The following is a 21,062-nucleotide window of genomic DNA, read 5'->3' on the forward strand; positions in this document are numbered from 1 at the left end:
CATGGGTACTGTCGTCTTGAATCGTCTGATGATTTTGAGTATGACGCGTTCGTTGTTTATTGCGATGCCGATCGCTTATGGGTCCATGGAGTTCTACTTAAACAACTAGAACATTGTAACCTTAATATTTGTGTGCATCTAAGAGATTTCGATGCTGGGGACACAATCATCAACAATATCGGTAACTATTTGGCGAAAAGTTGGAAGATCATAGTTGTTTTGTCCAATAACTTTGCTAAAAGCGAATGGTGTCAATGGGAGATTGACCTTGTACAAGAGCGGAGGCGCCGACAGGGAAAAGAGGTTTTGGTTTTAGTTATGTACCAACAGATTGATTCAAAACACATGATAACTCCACTAAAGGCATTACTCGACACAACGCCTTATTTGTCATACAAGGAAGGTTTTGGCGAGAAGTTGTTCTGGACTGCTGTAGTTAAAGACATACACAAACCATTGAATATTCCACCAACGTCTATTTTCTAAAAAAAAAAAGAAGTTTTTTTTTGTATATTTGTTGGATTTCAATTGTGTTGTATGTCTGTGATGCTGTTAACACGGGTTTGACTTATTGCCATATTATCTAATAATGTCTGTTTGAGATGCTTACACTTGTTGTCAATAAAAGGGAACTATAAACAACTGTCATAAAAGTGGGATATTTACCTAGATTTAAACCGAAGGACACACGTAATGAAATAAAATAAAGACCAGTTTACATGTGAACATCAGAGAAACAATGCATATCTTTAAACAGTCAATCAAATACTTCAATGGTATGAAAAGTAGTGAATAATTACATTGTAAAAGGAATTTCATTACTTTCAAAGAAGCTAAGTTACACATTTATTTCAATTATTTTGGAATTTGTAATTAGTAACATAGAGTTACTTTAGCAATTTAAAAAATCCCAGATCTGCTCATTTCATTAAAATTGTTTATGAGAGGCGTATTTGTTTGAAATACCTTTTTATTCCAGTTGGTTTCCGTTCGGTTGTATTGTCATTCAAAAGTATCCTTTCAGTACTCTTTTTAAATCTGTAATATTCGCTGTTCTACCATTAGCCCAGAAAGATTTCAATGAAAATTAAAGATGAATGAAATTTTCTGCAGTGTCTGGTATTTCTTTATTGCCTTCATTTCTTTGCTTTAAGAAATCTAACATAGATATAGCATGTATAGGAAGATGTGGTGTGAGTGCCAATGAGACAACTCTCCATCCAAATAACAATTTAAAAATTAAACCATTATAGGTTAAAGTACGGCTTTCAACACGGAGCCTTGGCTCACACCGAACAACAAGATATAAAGGGCCCCAAAAATACTAGTGTAAAACCATTCAAACGGGAAAACCAACGGTCTAATCTATATAAACAAAACGAGAAACGAGAAACACGTATATATTACATAAACAAACGACAACTACTGTACATCAGATTCCTGACTTAGGACAGGTGCAAATATTTGCAGCGGGATTAAACGTTTTAATGGGCCCAAACCTTCTCCCTTTTTCTGAAACAATAGCATAACATCACAACATAGAAAAACATACGATAAAATATCAATTGGCAGACTTAACTCAATCAAAAAACGTATGATTACACAATGAACGAATAAATTTGATCTGCGATATCTGAATACAATTGCACAGTTAATTAAATATTAGAGACAAACATTCATGACCAAAAGGCTAACAAACAAATTCAAACACACTGAGAAATATTTAACCAATCAATGTTCACTTTAGAAAAAAACCGTTTTTTATAATCTTGAAGTTTATACAAATGTTGTAAGAATAAGTGAAAAATTGAAGATATTACAAATAATCCAAGCTGGTATAGACAAGATCCATATAAATAAAAAATGACAAAAAAGCATTATAAACAGTATCAACAGGTACATGTATTTGTGTACAATTTTATTGTGAAACAAAACAACAATGAAATATATAATAACAAAAACAATAATATTTCTTAATATACTAAAAACTACATTAGATCATCTTTGAAGATCAACTTTTGTGGTTTACATCCGAGTCAAACATGAGTTATCTTCCTTGACTTTAGACCACATTGTAGATGTCTGTATTGATCGCTTAAAATATTGCAAACGGCAATGAATTAAGAGTTTGTATTTTCAAATTGTCATAAAAAATATTTACCATGTAGTCAATGACAAAAATTAGTTTTCAGACAATCCCTTTCTGTATAAGGCTTTATTCCATCAAAATAAAAAAAAATCGTATCTGGACATCAATCTAATGTTTTGTATGCAAATTTGTCAAAGACAGTATGTCGGTTTTGATCAGATTTTGAAATTACTTTTCCACCCTACCACACCCTAATAAAAGGAGTAAAACTGTAAAAGAGAAATAGCTTTCTCATCTTGAAAATTGCAGACCAGAATTAAAAAAACATGCGCTGTTAAATAGATTGAATCTTAATAAAGATTACATATTAAAAAACTTTTGAATTTAAGAATTAGGACCTCTACATAACCTTTTAAGTGTATAAAACCAAAATTATACACCCAGAACATGACTAAGTGTATTGTAATATATAAGATTGTATTACTTGTGCAAACTAAAGTTTCAAATGGGTGACATCATTGGTAACACATATTTTGTTCTCAAGCTTTGCTATACAATAACAGACTTATTGTCTGTATGCTTGTATAAGTGTCTCTCTTAGAAGAAACATTGCAGTTTTCAGATGGATGCATGGTTTAGTTTAAATATGTAATTAAGAAATATAAGATTAATGCCTCTATACAAAAATTGGAATTATTCCAACAATATATGGGTTGTTGGATTTGTTCCAACTTTTTCAACAGGCTTTACACGAGAAAAGGATGTCAAAAGTTTATAATAAAAGCAGCATATTTCAAAGAATTCTTAAGATATATAAAGCTGTAGATATATATGCTAATTACACTTGAACTATGTGCGCAAAAACAGTTTTATCTCCTTGTGTCGATGCCGATGGTTGATGAACATTAAATAATCCATCCTCTTATTCAATATTGGAATATCAATTTTCCTTAGAATAAACGACTTTTGTTCAGTATAATAAGAGTTAAAACTAAATAGTAGCTCAAGGTACCATACTTCTTAATCAGTAATGAACCATTATTTTATTGCACAAACATCTAAAATATTGATTACAATTTACCGAGAGTATAGACGATGATTTACAGAATATAGAAAAATAGGCATAAAAAATAGAGCTCACAGATAAGGTGAAATCTTAAGAATACGGGAAAACAAGTAAACGAATTAAGGTTAGGGAACACGCCATTAAGAGTTAAAAATACACTTCACCTCCATTCCTTAATCCAGACCATTGATTTAGTAAAATAAACTTTTGATATTATACAAATATAGCCTTTGTATGAGGTCGATACAAGGATATATTGACCTGAAAGAAGTATATTGACTGAGGACGAAGTCCGAGGTCGATATACTTCTTTGGGTCGATATATCCTGTATTGACCTCATGCAAAGTCTATATTTGTTATATTATTAATTTCCGACCATATTTTTATCAAAATCGTCATTTAGGTTTGTAAGAATTTTACAGATATTACATTGTTTCATTGACAATAACAACAAATTAGTTGTTATTTCATTTACTTTTTTTTTTTTTTTTACATCTTATGTATTTGAAGATTTTTATCGTCAAATAATCGATCACAGATATCATGTGTTTCAAACCGTTAAACAATATCATGAAATTCATTACATGACGTCACAAAGTATATCGGTTTTTAGATATTCTAAAAATAACCGTGCGATATGCCTTTTGCTATCCGCCGTTTTCTTGCTACCTTCGAAAATATAGTTTAACATGTGACTATCCCTAAACGAATCAAATTTCTTAAAATATACGAATTAAAAATATACATATATACTGCATGTAAAACTTTCAAATAAATCAATAACGCAAATGTCGCAAATTGAAATAAATATAATTTAGGCGAAAAGACTTTAGAATTTAAAAAAAAAGAAATATCACATAAGTCATATTACAGACCATAACATTACTTCATCAGAGGATAGAATTATTGTATGTTCTTTGTTTTGTTTTACAACCGAAGTCAATTCTTTTCTATAATCACAGTCTTGTTACCACCAATGTATATCACTGATTGTCCTGGCTAAGATTAATATTAGATTTCTGCACGAGTTTTCTATGTTCCTTGTTCTGTTTTACAAGCGAAGTCAATTCTAGCCTATTATCCTAGACTTATTACCGCCCATGTATATCAGTGATTGTCCTGCATTATATTAGTTTTAGATTTCTTCAGACTAATTCCTTTGTTCTTTAGAACAATCCTTAGTTGGAATTTAGGTTTCTTTTTCATTGGTTCGTTAAAGTCATTTTCAAGTTCAAAATTATCATTCATGTCTGATTTAAGTTTCGGCTTTGTGCTTTTCTTTGTTCTGAGCGTTTCCATTTGTTTAATAGCATTGTTGATCATCTGTAGAAATATTTGGTCATGTTTTGCTGGACTAGTCTGTTCAAGTAGTGTCTGTGTTTCGTCTTGTTCAAGCAATGCAAGTTTTGTGGATAATGACTGATGTGTGGATATCATTTTAAATTTCAATGGTTGCTTGTGAAATGATCCCAATATTAAAATCTGTGAATCTCCCTGATAATCATCGGTAACAGGTTCACTATACTTTGAAAAAAATGCTTTACTTACAGTAACATTTTTAAAATCTTTATCAGTAACCACCGTCTCGTGCATGACTTTGACCTTCTTACAAAACCTTTTTAGAATGTATTGACCAGGCTCTATTTTGTCGATTAGAATACATATAACCTTGTTTGACTTTAACAGGACATAGGCAGGTTGATTTCGCTCAGATTCAAGTGAACTCTTCGGATCATTAAAATGTGTTGGCATATTTTCTGGTAATAATCGTTGATCACTGCCATCAGTCATTAAGATTTGAATATCAGTCACCGTGGACGATGTTTTATTGGAACTTCCAGTAAGAACAGTAAGTCCTTGGCAGTATCTTACAACAGATGGATAAAAATTTCTTAGATCAAGGAACTGATTTGGAGTGCTGGTTGTGCTTGTATCTGAATCTGAAGGTTCTGTACTGACATTGTTAAACATGCCATCTTCAGATAGTTCGGTTGATAAAGAGATGACTGATGTCTGGCTGTTTGTTTGGGATATAGAGGTTGTAGATAAAGAAATAACAGACTTTTGACTATCAGTGTATTCAGTCGAAGTGCATAACTCATGAGACTGTGATGATTCTACTGACTGTACGGATGGTGTCTGGTTTTGAGACATTATCTTTTCTGTTGGGTTCCCTGTTCCACTCATTCTTTGGTCAACCGATGAGCTACTCTTCCCACTGACTGATGTTTTGGTCAGCTGTTGTTGATTTATTGAAGAACTGTAATTGTGCAAGATGTACACTCAAATTTCCTTTCTTAAATCAGCTTCTGAGTTCTGAAAATAAACATGATATTTGCAGAGATTATACATATGGTGCTACACTTTAATTTCATTGTGCTAAATATTCACTTGGGGTGTAATTTGTATTTGATAATGATGGAAAACTATTTCTTTTATCGACAGAACTGTGGAATAATTTGAGTAAATATTGCAGAAACGTGTAAAACAAGAAATAGTCTGAAACTAGGACAAATATGTGGGAACGTTTTTCTCTGTACAATTTGTTTTACTAGAGGGGTCAAAAGTATCTATATATATATATATATTGTTTTTACATGTTTAGACCATGAACATATGATATATCTTAAAAAAATTGTTTCCGTGATTTGCATTATATTTCCTCAAAATAAATTGTGTTTTAATTTGCAAAAATACCGTTGACAAATGATAAATAGTTTTTATTTGTTCCATTTTCGCTGAACTCAACTTATATACTCATGTCGTTTACATTATTATTTTCAGAGAGACCATCTGAATCCGGACTACGTGTGCATGATTTTTTCGCTGTGTTGAAGATGATCAATTGTTGATCTTGCACTATTTTCTGCTCTCTAGTCGGGCTATTGTCTCTCTTACACATTCCTTGATTCCATTTTCAATTTTAATCATTTATTTTAAAATTCGGGTTTCCCCGTCTGATATTTGTAATGCTTATTAAACAAATAGTTCCACAACACTACTTACTTAGGGGGCAAACATCAATTTGGTGCTTGTACGGGTTTGGATTTATAGTGCTTTATTAAGTTCGAGATTTTAGTGTATTAGTGTCAGGTTTACACACGTGATCGCAATGACGACGACACGAACTTGTTCAGATTTGTCTACAGTTACTGCTACGTTTATTCATTCTATGTACCTTTATTATTATATTTTTTGAATACTAGAATTAAATCTGCACAATTAAATATTAATTTGTATTGCAAAATAAAATAAGAAGAAACTGCGACAAATTAATGCTATTTATGTTTGTCTTAATTAAAACCAATTGAATAAGCATATGATTTCTTTTTAAGTTCGGGCAAGCAGGACTAGGAAAAATGTATCACTTGTTGACAGTCTATGGCTTTTGGTATTCGTGTCAAGTAGATATGTCCGGGTTTGTTTTAAATAAATTCAATTTCAGAGATGAGAGAAATTTTCCGAAAAAAAGAGACATATCAGGTGTTCAAACAGTGTTTTTCTCATTGTTACTAAAAAAACCTTTATTCCACTTCAAATTGAATGATGAATTTATTCTATTTACTTCCGTGAGAAATATACGTTATTAAAATTTTCTGTAAGCATCGGTCAACTTAATTTCCTTATACAAAACATTTCTAGGCGAAAAAATTCTGTGACATTTGTACATCTTTTGTTTAAGCTATCCTTTATACATAACCATCCTGAACAATCGATAATTATAGTTTTAGTTCATATCAGTTAAAAATATACTATGATCTTTAATAGTATCCTTCAATTCTAGTGAATACAAGAAATTAAATTCCGAATTTGAATGCAAAACGTTCACATGCATAAAAATACAATATATAAAATTGAGAAAGAAAATGGGGAATGTGTCAAAGCGACAACAACCCGACCATAGATAAGACAACAACCGAAGGCCACCAATGGGTCTTTAATGTAGCGGGAATTCCCGCACCCGTAGGTGTCCTTCAACTGGCCCCTAAACAATATGTAGACTAGTACAGTGATAATGGACGTCATTCTATTATCCGAATTATACACAAGAAACTAAAATTAAAATGACTTCAAGACTAACAAAGGCCAGAGGCTCCTGACTTGGGACAGGCGCAAAATTGCGGCGGGGGTAAACATGCTTATGAGATCTCAACCCTCCCCTTTACCTCTAGCCAATGTAGAAAAAGTAAACGCATAACAATACGCACATTAAAATTCAGTTCAAGGGAAGTCCGAGTCCGATGTCAAAAGATGTAACCAAAGAAAATAAATAGAATTACAATAATACATAAATAACAACAGACTATTAGCAGTTAACTGACATGCCAGCTCTAGCCCTCAATTGAACTGATTGAAAGATTATGTCGTCATCATATGAATATTAGGCACAATCCGTTAAGTATCATACTATCATAAAATATATGAGAAGAACATAACCCGTGTCAATCTAATACGTTGTTACATACACGAGCGGATCGTACAAGTTGAGATATATAAACACCATAAGATGGTGACAAGGGAACGTCACCATCTAAAAATGGATAATTTACGATAGAAAATGAAAAATCATCTCTTTTATCATAAATTTTTGAATTAAGCTTCCCGTTAATGATATAGATATCAAGATCGAGGAAAGGACAGTGGTCATTATTAGTATTAGCTTTATCTAAAGTAAGTCAAACAGGATAAATTTCTTTGGTATACATACTGAAGTCGTCATTATTGAGAGCCAATATATCATCCAAATATCTAAAAGTATAGTTAAATTTTTGTATCAAATGGTGTTTCGATGGGTCTTTGCTAATTTTATTCATAAATTGTAACTCATAACAGTACAACAACAGATCTGCAGTAAGTGGTGCACAGTTAGTCCCCATTGGAATTCCAATTACTTGACGATATACGGAATTTCCAAAGCGAACAAAAATGTTATCTAGTCAAAATTCAAGCGCATATATAGTATCAAAGCATGTCCAATTGACATAGTTCTTTTGTTTATTGCTACTAAAAAATGACCTATAAGAGTTCGAATATATGTACTCGCATTCAGACTTTTTAAATGCCCAGTTGATTAGCGGTGTGACTTTTTCAATATAAGAAAATTATTTTTTTTAGGTATAGAGACTACGCTTTGTTAATGGCGAAGTCATCAAATCCTTCAACAGTTTCGAATCAAAGAAATAAACTTTTTGTCAGTTAAGAATTATTTTGTATCAAAGGGCTTACGTTGCAAAGTATTTATAAAAATGCATAGCTTTGGTTTGAATATAAAATTTCAGTGTTAAAAGACTTCAAAAGAATATTCAAATGTATATGAACCCATGATATAGAGGTAACCAAGTTTCCAAAACAGTCAATAGCTATCAAAGGTGTCAGACTTATAATTTAATACGCCAGACTAGCGTTTCGTCTACACAAGACTCATCAGTGACCGTTCAGATCAAATTAGTAATAAAGCCTAACTAAATAAAAACAAGTATAACGTTGAAGAGCATTGAGGACCCAAAGTTCCAAAAAGTTGTACCAAATACGGCTCAGGTAATCCATGCCTGGGATAAAAAAAAATCCACACTATTTCGAATAATTCATAATTTTGCAAACAGTTAATTTATAAAAATGACAGATGTACGTAATTATGAAGAGATCAACTTTCACAGGTACGAATATATAAAAAAAAAATCTGAAGTACCAAGGAAGTTTTTTCCAATACTAATGTATCGGGAAGTACTGTTTTGGTTTCAGTGTCATTTCCATTGTAGTATAGCACTTTGTAGTGTAAAAATGTCGCATTTAAAATTAAATTGTGTTTGCATTTTACTTTGCTTTGTCGTTGGATGTACTCACTTTTGCTGTGCGAATGAAGATTCATGGGGAAAAGATAAAGAGTGCAAGTGTAAAAATGTAGAAGCAACCTGCTCTGGTTTTAATTATATCCCGAAGCTGCCATCAAACATTACAAAATTAATATTGAAAAATAACATTCTTACGGTGATCAATCAGAGCAGTTTTATGAATATTTCCTCAGTCAACATCAAAAAATTATGGTTTGAGAATAATTCAATTGAGATAATTCAAGATAATGCGTTTTATGATTTTGAATATATTGCCGAGCTTAGAATAACAAATGAGAAGTTATTAAACATTACATCGCTGAAATCTTCGTTTCAAAGTTTGACTATTGGAACTATTCGAAGTTTACATTTAGAGAAAAACGATTGGAATGTACTTCCAGATGACATGTTTTATCATTTGTCAGGATCTAAGATCGAACTGTCGCTTAGAAAAAATTTATTACACAAACTAAATTCAAGCGTATTTCTACCAATAGCAAACCTAATGGAATTGCAGGTTGAAGAAAACGAAATTGTGAATGTCGATTTAAACGGCCTAAGGACAACTAGGTTTCTAGATTTATCAAACAATAATATTTATAAAATACCTATTTTTTGTAATGACAGCGATGAAACGTTTGTTCCGCAATTGAAACAATTGTCACTTGCATACAATGCTATAAGGAAAATTTCCAAAGAATCTTTCAAATGCCTTGATACTTTAGAGTCACTAAATTTGGATGGGAATCGTTTTCGAAGGTTGGATAATAATATCCTCGCCTCACTTCATAACTTGGCGAAACTTATCATAGGGGATAATCAGCAGTTGAAAGACATTGCTCCGTTCGCATTTAACAGTTCGTCTTTACAGAAGCTACATTTGTATCGGAATCATTTTCGATTTAGTAAGAAAAAATTAAAGGACAAAAAATTCAATCCGCAAACAATTTTTCAAACCATACCTAATTTAACAGAACTGGATTTGTCGCACAACCATTTAAATGACTTTTCAATATTATGGGAACTATTTGCGTCTACACGGAATATCCAAAAGCTTACTTTAGTTTCGTCAGATATAACGACAATTCCAGATGAGTTGTTCCGAAATATGCCTCACATCAAATCGGTGAATTTAGAAGGAAATGAAATAGAACGGTGGAACGAATCACTCTTCGATAATTTGCCGTCCATGCGTGAATTGTATCTTGATGGAAACAATATTCATATTATTAACGAAACGTCGTTTCCATCAAACTTATTTAAATCACTAGAGGTACTAGAATTATCCGGTAATCAATATCGATGTACGTGTGAAATAAAATGGTTTTTGGATACAATTCGATCAACGAATCTTTCAACAAAAATGCAGAGAAATTGGCCGAGTCGTTATACTTGCTACTATCCTGAACATCTCCGATTAACGCTTCTTGCAAATTACTTTCCATCAATTGCAGACTGTAATTCGTTAAATATTGTCTATCTGATAATAATAACTGCATGTTCGTCTGTTTTGATATTGCTTTTCTTTGTTATAATAACGTTCCAATGTCAGATAAATTTTAAGAATGCACTGTACTTATTTCGGTTAAAGCAACGTATGAAACGTGGGTACTTTAGTCTTGAATCGTCAGATGATTACGAGTTTGACGCGTTCGTTGTTTATTGCGACGTCGATCGCCTATGGGTCCATGGCGTCCTGCTTAAACATCTAGAAGATTGTAACCTTAATATTTGTTTACATGATAGGGATTTTGATGTCGGAGAGCCAATCCTTAACAGTGTTGGAAAATACATGGCGAAAAGTTGGAAGATCATCGTTGTTTTGTCTAACAACTTTGCTAAAAGCGAATGGTGTCAATGGGAAATTGCCCTTGTACAAGAGCGGAGGCGCCGACAGGGAAAAGAGGTTTTGGTATTAGTTATGTACCAACAGATTGATTCGAAACACATGATTACTCCACTAAAGGCTTTACTCGACACAACGCCATATTTATCATATAAGGAAGGGTTTGGAGAGTCTTTGTTCTGGACTGCCGTTGTTAAAGACATTAATAAACCTTTGGATATTCCACCAACTTCTATTTTCTGAATAATAGAATCGATGTTATATGTTAATGTTTCTTTCTATCATTGCAACCCAGCAATGCTGCATTTTTGCACATACAAAGCAAATTAATGTACTCAAACAGTCTTCACGATAAACTTTTAAATCTACAGGCCCAGAGCTCAATTGTGGGACAAAAGTTAGATTCTGTTGAAATGATTTCCAGGCCAAAAAAGCAGTTTTACAAGCCTGGGCTGCTGGGGCTGTGGTTCAGCGTAAAGAATGCTTCAATGAATAGACAATTATCTGCCTGATACCAAAGAACGAGTATGTAATGAACTTAAGTGCATTGTGCAGTCATATTTAAATCTCTGTCTGTCAGTGCACCCACATTGAATATAGTGAAATACCGCATAGACAATCTGAGAAAAACATGAAATTGTACAAAGATATAATCATGATAATGCTGTACCATAATAGGTACACACAACTATTTGTTTGTGTTATGTATTAAACTATTGAAAAGGTAATGAATAAACTTATCATAGATACCAGGATTAAACTTTGTATTTACACCAGACGCGGGGTTCGTCGACAAAAGACTCATTAGTGACGGTCGAAAAAAATATTCAACAGGCCAAATAAATAACGAAGTAAATTATGATACAGTCAAAGAAAACATCCAAAAAATTTAAGTTCTACAATGACAAATAATAAAATTAAGAATATGTTAGACTAAATTTAATCAGAGGACCAGTTAGTAAATGCATGGGTCGCATCTTAACTTAGAATCTCTATAAATAATGTCATATTCTTTAAGGGCATATGATACAGTTTTGTACCTGTATTTACAAGTTGATGAAAATTTGCATTTAGGCTACTTTTTACCTGATTAATTCAAATATGTTATGAAAAATATACCTTCATGTGCTTCTTTTTGAGTAAAAAGAGGTCAAAATTTTGTATATTTGCTCAAAATTCAGATTTGTGGCCGTATTTTCTTTTTCAAAGAAACACATAACTTTTTTGTTAAATAATCGTTAATTTCTGTATTTTATAAGTATCCTTAAATATGCAATTTTTATTTAAGGAATGACTGTAATATTTTTTCTGTCTAACATAAAAAATTTGGTGCACACTGAATAACGCGCGCAGCGGGTTATTTAACAGTGTGCATCACATTTTTCATGTTATTTCGAATAGACAGAAAAAATATTACAGTAATATCTTGTAATTTAATTCTAAATTTCATTTTAAACCGTAGAAAACCAAGAAAAAACGTTAATGACGTCACGGTCACATGACTTAATTATGTCTATGGGCTCATAACAAACCAAGGTCAGCCAATCAGAAGGCGAGTTACATCCAAAATTAAATTATTCAGAAATAAATCAAATGTACAAGAATAGAGGTAAAAACGTAATTTTTTGCCTCATGTTTATCAAAATTAAAAAAATTGCGCTATTTACACTTTTATAAAATGAGGGTCACATAATCTCCTTGCAAAATGAAACAAATTGCCATTTAATAAAATAGTGGTCCATGCACTCGTTTTTGAATTAAATAAGTTTGAATGATAAAAATCAGTCGAAAAATGCATCGGTTCCCGATGTCATAGTTTGACGTCGCGAAAATAACATTTTGCGTTAGCAACGTCATTACCTCCCCTGTAACTGTATCGTATGCCCTTAAATACGGTTGTTATATTCATTGAAATAAATATCATGTCTTAATTCATTGAAATGAGAATCTTGTGAATTTATTCATTTATTGAAAAAAGAGTTAAAAAAGTTCAATTCGATTTTTACCGTTTATAATAGATTGACAGAGCAAAATTCCGTTTCATATTAACCAAACAGTTCATTTATTTCTACCAGTCATCTTTATAAAATTTTGAACTAAGGTATTTCAAGATTTTGGTAACAAAATTCGATAAAACAAGAATGTGTCCATAGTACACGGATGCCTTAATTGCTGGCACTATGACTATTATTTTCTATGTTCAGTGTACCGTGAAGTTGGGGTATCAAAATTATAAAGATCATATCATATGGAACATTGTGTACTAAGTTTCAAATTGATTTGATTTCATCTTCACCAAAAACTACATTGACCAAAAACTTGTATCTCACCCGAGACGGACAAAAGAACAAACGAACGAACGGACGGACGCACAGACCAAAAAATTATAATGCCCATAGGTGGGGCATACCAAAAAAAGGGGTTACCGACTGCATTCGTCACTTTAGCATCCTCTGACAGTTACGGGTTTCCCTAAAACAATAGTTCCATTATGTAGAACCTACACCACAATTATTGTTTACCACATCAAACGTAAGATTTTAATCTATCAATAAAACAATCTAAAATTTAGTTTCGAAGATATTATGATCTTGAAATTATTTTAAGATTTAATTCATTCCCGCCCAAAAATATCTACCAGTGATTTCTACAAGGTAAGGCAACAAAACGTATGTGTGGTTCAAATTACTCGATCTTTCCTACTTTTTAGTCTTAACAATAGATTACCCTTAACTTTAGCAGGTGCTGTTAAAGTCAGAATATTGCTCTCATAGACTCAATGTAAAAAAAACATAAAATTTAAAGAAAAAAATCCCTACCCATCTACCTTTTAAGTTCCTTTATTTTTTTACTATTTCATTTGGCCTAAGTGCTGTGTGTATTCAAATTAAGACTACAGATGTGTGCTTCTCCCGTTTGTGACTTACAGAAGTTTTTTTGGTGGTTTTTTTTGCAAGGCGTCAGTTAAGCGTGTAAACTATAAGCGCGTGTACTTTGAAATCGTTTATTGTCAAGGTTAAAAGTGGTATCTTTTCAGTTTTGTAATCATTTTTGTATGTTTTTCACTAGCTATTTGTCAGGCTCAATCCAAGTTTGATTTTACAAAACGTTATTTTCGACTTAATAAAAAGTAAAATCACAAAAATACTGATCTACATCATAAAATCTGTCAAATCCAAAAATTGAAAAGTTCAAAATAAAATTTGTTGCTTTTTGCGCAGAAAAAAATAAGGAATTTTATAACCGTTCTGTCGAATAAAGCGATACTGAAATTTATTGCAATGAATATTAACCATTACTAAGTCTTATACACCAAATCTAACATTACAGTATCCAGCATCGAGTATACATGTATTTGATTCCAAATTATACCAATAATTTAGCAAAAATAGCAGCAAAAATTTCAAGTTTTCTAAGGTACAATTTTTTAAAAATTTTATTTATCCTTTGAAAAACATGTTTAAATATTCACAAAACATTCACAGTATACTATAGGTGCCATTATGTTACCCTCACGTTAAATTTCAAGGTTTCATTCGCATATAAAATCGCATTCACATGTGTATGATGTCTATACCAACGTCTGGTGTAATATGTGTAAATCACGTTTATTTTCTAGAGTAAACTCTAACATATTATTTACGCTAAACATTTTAAGGGATAACCAAACCCGGCTGTCCCATTCGTAAGGTGGGATGGCTGAAACAAAGTTTGGCTACTGAAGATTTATTAAAATGCGCTAAACATGATGGAAACTTTAAATGTTAGATTAGTTAGAGGATTGGGTACGGGCATGGAAACTCGTGTATTTTTCTAGATTTCTGCATTGTCTAGTACAGAAAAGGTAGAAGACTCGTATTTTATATAATACAAAAACCCATATAATATCTACCATAACCCTACAATAAACATCACGTGTTTTATCTAAGTCAGGAATCGAATCATCTTGTGCATATTCATGTACATGATATTTTGCACTCTCTCTGGTTATGAGAATAAAGAAATTGGTAATATTTTTTCCCATTAAGAAATTGAATGTTGAAAATTCGTGATAGGTTGATTAACAATGCAAAGTTTGATTTCCTTTAATTTATAGACATTTTACTAGTGCCCTTTCTTCTTCCTTGCCATATACTCTCTCTGTACATTGTTGGAAAATATATAATTAACTTGTACAAGAAGCTTCACCATTTCAACTAAAATATTTATCAACAACATATTGCAAAGTAAATTTGTGAGCAAATTGTATAAAATACCTACCATAATATGAAGAACTGTCTGTCTCTAAAGTTGTATTGTGTAATTTCCAATAATTTTAGTAGGTGTCATTTTTAGAGGGTGGTAATGGGTTATTTTCGTGCAACTTGTTTTGCCATTTATGTTCACCTGCACTGGCTGCAGCCGTGAAAATGGTTAGCTATTAATTTACCGTGTTCCGTGAAATCGGCAAAAAGATCACCGTGCAAGACATTTTTAATTGTTTGTTCATCGTGAAATGGCAATTCTATTTCGCGTTCTTCCATGCACATACCCCTCCCCCTTTTCATTTTCTGATTAATTCAACACAAATGCAAGATTTTATGATTTGATTTTGGTTAGAATGTAAAACTTACTTTCCCAAAAATATGTTGTACAACAGCGGTGTCGGATCTAGTCCAAATAATTATGACGTCTGGCAAGGCTATTTTAATTTTTTTTCTGGGACGCCTTCCTACTTGTAGGAAGGCGTCCCACAAAACGTGTAGGAAGGCGTCCCAGAAAAAAAAAATAGCCTTCCCAGACGTCATAATTATTTGGACTATGTCGAATCCAGTGATTTTCCTTAAAAAAAGGGGGTGGGCGCTGACATTACTTAGACTAAGAGCCTAGAGCCCTGAGGGAACCCACTTCAACCATTTTTTATTCTTATCGCAGATATAAGAGCACTATTCTACTAATATTTCAGACCACAAAGAAAAATCACTGTAAAAGTAAATTACAATATTTAAAAACGACTTTCGAGCTTTTTGTATCGTCAACAGTGCTAGTGGGACGTTGCAAAGGTGACCCCTTTAAAGTATAGAAATACAAAGAGGGAAATAGAAGAAAGGAAAAAAGAAACAACTTTATAGTGTATATTATTTAGCTAGGATCCTAAATATGTAGAACTTACGTCCAGTTTAGTTTCAGATGGTGCAGTCTAAGGCAGACGACTAAGTTCCGGGTGCTCTCTTTCGCGTCCGCTTCGACTGGTATGGATAAAATATGTCCAACAAAACTCCGATATAATGTAGCTCAAATATTCATTACAACTATTATTATTTTTAGATTTTTGAAGATAAGTTAAATCCTTAACTTGGCTCAGTCTTGTACGAACTCAAAACTGATAAATGAAAGGAAAAATGAATAGGGGTCAACGATTTCATTTTACTGTTTAAAAAGATTTAGCAGAGACATAACTTTATACTACACTTTATCGCTTTTCCCGCTTAACCTGAGAATCTGTAACGCTAGATTTTTTGACGTCATACAACAATCAATTTTCCATTGTGGCATCAGATATTTTATATTATGACATCAAAATTTTTCTGGAACTTTGGCGGACGAATATCGATAAGGTATATCCATGTTTGTTGGTGTGCAAGATATTTTTCGACTATTTAGTATTTAGCGTTCATTATATAAATTTGACATTCAACTTACTATAAAAATCCGTCGTCGCGTGTGATCCCTGAACATTGTTCAGATGGCAGCGTGTATAAATCTGAACGTGTTGAACTTAATAATAAGTCATTGAAATGTGCGACCCTAGTTTAGCGATGTTCAGCTCTACTTAATCGATAAGGATAAGTAAGACAAATCTAAACAACCAACATTAACCCAGGAGTGAGACCAGGTCTGTCGACAGTCAGGACTAGTTTCTCCTGATATGCATGCATCACCAACCATGCAAATTCACACTCGGTAAATATGTCACTATCGATAACAGGACCCAATCGGTAAAATGAAAGACCACACGACTATACTGGTATATAAAGATTTAAGACCGCGAAAACATGTCGCTAGTGACTTGAGACACCGACACATCGCATCGGTCAACCAATTCGTGACATTCAACCCATACGCAAATTTACATGAGTTTTTTTGTCAGCATCACCAATGAATGTCGTGAAAATTCTTGCATGTAAATCAGTAAAACAAAAGAAGTTATTTTGATAGAGTATAATATAACAACTTTTTTTTTTATAAAATCATGAAGATTCAAACATTTCACTCATTGAAGAGGTATAACTGCAAAACTGTGACGAAACTGTTGCTGTTTCTGTTTCTTCTGAAATAAAAACATACAAATATAAGAACAATATCCTAAAAAAAAGGACACATGATTCACACCGAAAATACCCTAAATAGCTGCATTAGCTATATGTAATTATTCGATTTTAGAAAGATAAAGCATGAAATGAATAATTTCAATAAATAGAGTCAACAAGAATTTCAAGAGATAGAAAATTTAATCGTATTTTTCATGTTTAATTCTTTTTTTATCCTTCAATATCTTACAGAGATCCGACAGATACCAAAGGGAAATTGAAACTAATATGTTGAAAATAAACTGAAAACGTAATGCCCCAAAAATATCAACCAAAAGACAAACAGCAGTACATAAAATACATTATAGAAACTGAGACTGAGCAAGAGAACATCGCCAAAAACCGTGGGTGATATCAAGTGAACCGTGGGGGATTTAAGGTGACCCGGAAGGTTAATCATATCCTGCTCAACATGAGGCAACCGCTGTCATGTAAGAATATGTAAGGAGAATAATTCCCGCAAGTAACGTTGTAAAGTTCTTTTACCTGAGGCCGTAGTTGTATTTGAAGGTGATGTACTTGGGTCAGTATCGTTGGCTGGAATTATAACTGCTGACCAGTTCTCATCTAAGTATGCCACCATACTGATGTCCTGTCCCAAACTAAATGACTTGTCGTATTGTTTTACTTTGTCTACAAGCTTCTCTATGAGCTTGTCTCGGCGATACAGCTGAAGTTCTAATTGTAATACTTTCGTTTTCTGGTGCTCCAGCTCCCGTTTGTCCCAGTCAGTGACATTACTTGCTTTTGGGAAAGTTCCATTGTTTAGCATCATTGGTGTCTGTGGTGTTGCAGTAATAGACAATTTTCCACTAGGTTCTTTATCTAAAATGACGACAATTTAGTTAAAGGCTACCTCCGTATATGTTGTTAGACCTAAAACTCTTAAACTTGTCATCAATTTCCCAAAGACGCATGGAACTTTGAAAGTCATCAACCATTTTTCCACCATTTTGGTTTGAAAATAGTAATGCTTACATTTGTAAAACCAAACCTGTGTATTTTGTTTATTCCGAAAACCCAAGGGGTTATAAATAATATTTGTTCAATTTTTGATAGCCTTATAAACACCATTAAAAGTAACTCAGATGATTTAGCATGTTTAGATATAAAACAGAACAACCACACAATATTGTTTACGTCATGTGTTGTCAGTATTATTGCATTCATTTTTTACCGTCACAACATTTGTATTCTGTAGAAAATTCGTCAGAAAAGAAGAAAAAATCGCATTAGTTTTAAGTATACTATGTTTGAGGCTCTGTGTGCACACGAGGTCTTCATTCTGTATTCCTTATTTTTTGTAACCAACTCTCTTCATTATAATTTTGAACCATTATCCTCTATTCTTCATAATTTCGCACTCAAATGTTCTCTATTCTATTTTTGTTTGTTTGAATTTAAAAAAAAATAATTAAAAAATCTGTTCCACTCTATTTTCTGCCCGCTGGCTCTTCGTCCATTATTCTATATTCTTTAAACACTACCAGAACACCATGGTTTTTTTTTATCATCTATTATTAACACCCATAGAGAAATGCATACCTGTGGATATACTAAGCATATGTGAAACGCACTTGAAAGAAACTAATAAAATTGCAATAGATGGTTATACATGGAAAGGACATAATAGAAATAAAATACATCTTAATGCGCCGAAAGCGTCTGGTGGAGTTGGTCTACTAATTAAACAATGGATACTTGAGGAATACAAATATGAAACAATAGATATGTGTTACGAAGGAATACTCTGTGCTAAATTTACGTCAACAAATACAGACTATAGTTTTCTTGTACTTTCTTGTTATCTACCACCAGAAAATTCCGTCTGGGGTCGGTACTCGCAGGGATTTTTCGCTCAAATTCTATCTAACATTTACGTACATTATACTTGTGATGCTATATTTGTTTGTGGGGACTTTAACTCCAGAATAGGAAACTTCAACGACTTTACCGAATTTGATGATGTACCCACCCGTTTCTCCCTTGACGGCAACACCAATCAACACGGAAAAACCTTCTTAGAATTTTTAAATGAATCAAAAATGTGTGTATTAAATGGTAGAATCGATGTTCAAAAAGATAATTTTACTTATATATCGGGAAGAGGAAAATCAGTGGTGGACTACATATGTGTTCCGCATGATGTTCTTGAACAGTTAGTTTCTTTTGAAGTTATAACAACGTGCTCAATTGTTGAACAATCAAATTTGTTTTCGTTGCTTGGAGAACGAAGTAAAGTTCCAGATCACTCAGTGTTAATAGCATAATTTAAAACTACATGTACGTACTCAACAAAATCACAAGTTCCACAGGAGTGTGTTGAAAATAAACGTTACAAACTCAAGTCAATTCTTAATGATTTATTTGCGTCGGATTTATCTAAAATTGCACTACAGTCAATTATAACGCAAATAGAAAGAACAAGGGAAACACAAACAAACATAGACGAAATATATTCAAAACTTTGCGATGTCATAATCGAGGAGATGAATGATAAAATTCCACGTTTTAGTACAAGCACAAATACCAGAAAATGCCATAAAATGAATAAACCGTTTTGGAACGACGACCTTAGATTATTATGGGATGACATGCGCACCAAGGAAAATCAGTTTTTAAAATTCAAAGGAAAAGCTAGCGTTAAATCAAAACTACGACAATATTTCAAATTTGCACAAACTATATTCGATCGTAAACTACGAAAATGTGAAAGACAACATCGACAATCGTTTTGTATTGAAATCGAAATCATGACTACGAAAAACCCAAATGAATTCTCGGAAAAAATTAAAAGGCTAGGACCACGAAAAAATAAATTGATTCCAATGGAAGTATATAATACTGAAGGTGAAATCTTGATTGATGAAACTAGAGTTATTGATAAATGGAAATCCGACTTTGAACATTTGTATACTAATGATCAATCGGAAGAGGATTTCAACAGTGAATTTTATAGGTATGCATTATCTCATAAAACAGTATTAGAAGACATAATTTCGGATCCATTGTACAATGACGACGAAGAATTAAATGGTGACATAACACTTGAGGAAATAGAAACTGTAATGAAAAGTGCGAAAAATGGAAAATCAACAGGGATTGATCAAATACCGTACGAAGTTTTAAAATTTCCAAATGTCTTTCAAGTGATTCGCTCTCTCTTTAAAGTGATTTTTGACACCAGTTGTATACCGTCAATCTGGAGAAAAGCAGTTATTTTTCCGATATTGAAGGATCCCTCATCTGACCATCGTATTCCGCTTAATTATCGAGGAATAAGCTTATTGTCCTGTATATCTAAGCTGTACAGTGCCTTCATAAATAACCGACTATCGACTTATCTAGACGAGAATGAGGTTCTTGCTGATGAGCAAAATGGATTCAGGAGACATCGTTCTTGCGAAGATCACGTCTTTTCTCTTAGTAGTGTGATTCGGAACAACGCTAATGTAATTGCAACATTTGTGGATCTAAAGAAAGCTTTTGACTTTGTGGACCGAGATATGTTACTTTATAAGCTTTTACTAAACAATATCGACGGCAAAATGTACAAATCTATCAAAAACATTTATTCCTACACAACAGCTAGTATTCGTGTCAATCAGAAGATGTCGGATTGGTTTGTTTGTAACTCTGGTGTGAAACAGGGAGACAATTGTTCGCCAACTTTGTTTTCTATATTCATTAATGACCTTGTGCAAGAAGTGAACAATTTGGATCTTGGTATAAATATCGAAGACACCAAATTGTCTATGTTGTTGTACGCAGATGACATTGTACTACTAGCATACAACGAGACGGATATGCAAAAGATGTTGGATAAACTACACGACTGGTGTAAACGGTGGCGAGTTCTAATAAATACAGATAAATCCA

The 21,062-nt window shown here is 32.8% G+C and overlaps 2 protein-coding genes across 2 annotated transcripts; one reads left to right on the forward strand and one right to left on the reverse strand.

The window, feature by feature from the left end:
* The first annotated feature begins 8,928 nt into the window (after window positions 1-8,928).
* On the forward strand, window positions 8,929-11,245 carry LOC134681819 (toll-like receptor 13). The gene has a single exon (XM_063541457.1). The coding sequence runs from the start codon at window positions 8,938-8,940 to the stop codon at window positions 11,074-11,076; it is 2,139 nt and encodes a 712-aa protein (XP_063397527.1). The 5' UTR covers window positions 8,929-8,937; the 3' UTR covers window positions 11,077-11,245.
* A 5,774-nt stretch (window positions 11,246-17,019) lies between these two features.
* LOC134681820 (uncharacterized) lies at window positions 17,020-18,009 on the reverse strand. The gene is made up of 2 exons (XM_063541458.1): window positions 17,670-18,009; window positions 17,020-17,143 (listed from the first exon to the last, which is right to left on the reverse strand). The coding sequence occupies exons 1-2, from the start codon at window positions 17,956-17,958 to the stop codon at window positions 17,064-17,066; spliced, it is 369 nt and encodes a 122-aa protein (XP_063397528.1). The 5' UTR covers window positions 17,959-18,009; the 3' UTR covers window positions 17,020-17,063.
* Window positions 18,010-21,062: the final 3,053 nt, after the last annotated feature.

The sequence above is a fragment of the Mytilus trossulus genome, chromosome 8, assembly GCF_036588685.1.
Source record: "Mytilus trossulus isolate FHL-02 chromosome 8, PNRI_Mtr1.1.1.hap1, whole genome shotgun sequence".
NCBI lineage: Eukaryota > Metazoa > Mollusca > Bivalvia > Mytilida > Mytilidae > Mytilus > Mytilus trossulus.

Excerpts from the sequence above, each read along its gene's own strand:
- LOC134681820 (XM_063541458.1), bottom strand. The coding sequence starts at position 17,958 with ATGATGCTAAACAATGGAACTTTCCCAAAAGCAAGTAATGTCACTGAC. Across the intron at positions 17,144-17,669 it reads AAATACAACTACGGCCTCAG|AAGAAACAGAAACAGCAACA; the intron begins GTAAAAGAACTT and ends TTTTTATTTCAG.
- LOC134681819 (XM_063541457.1), top strand. The coding sequence starts at position 8,938 with ATGTCGCATTTAAAATTAAATTGTGTTTGCATTTTACTTTGCTTTGTC.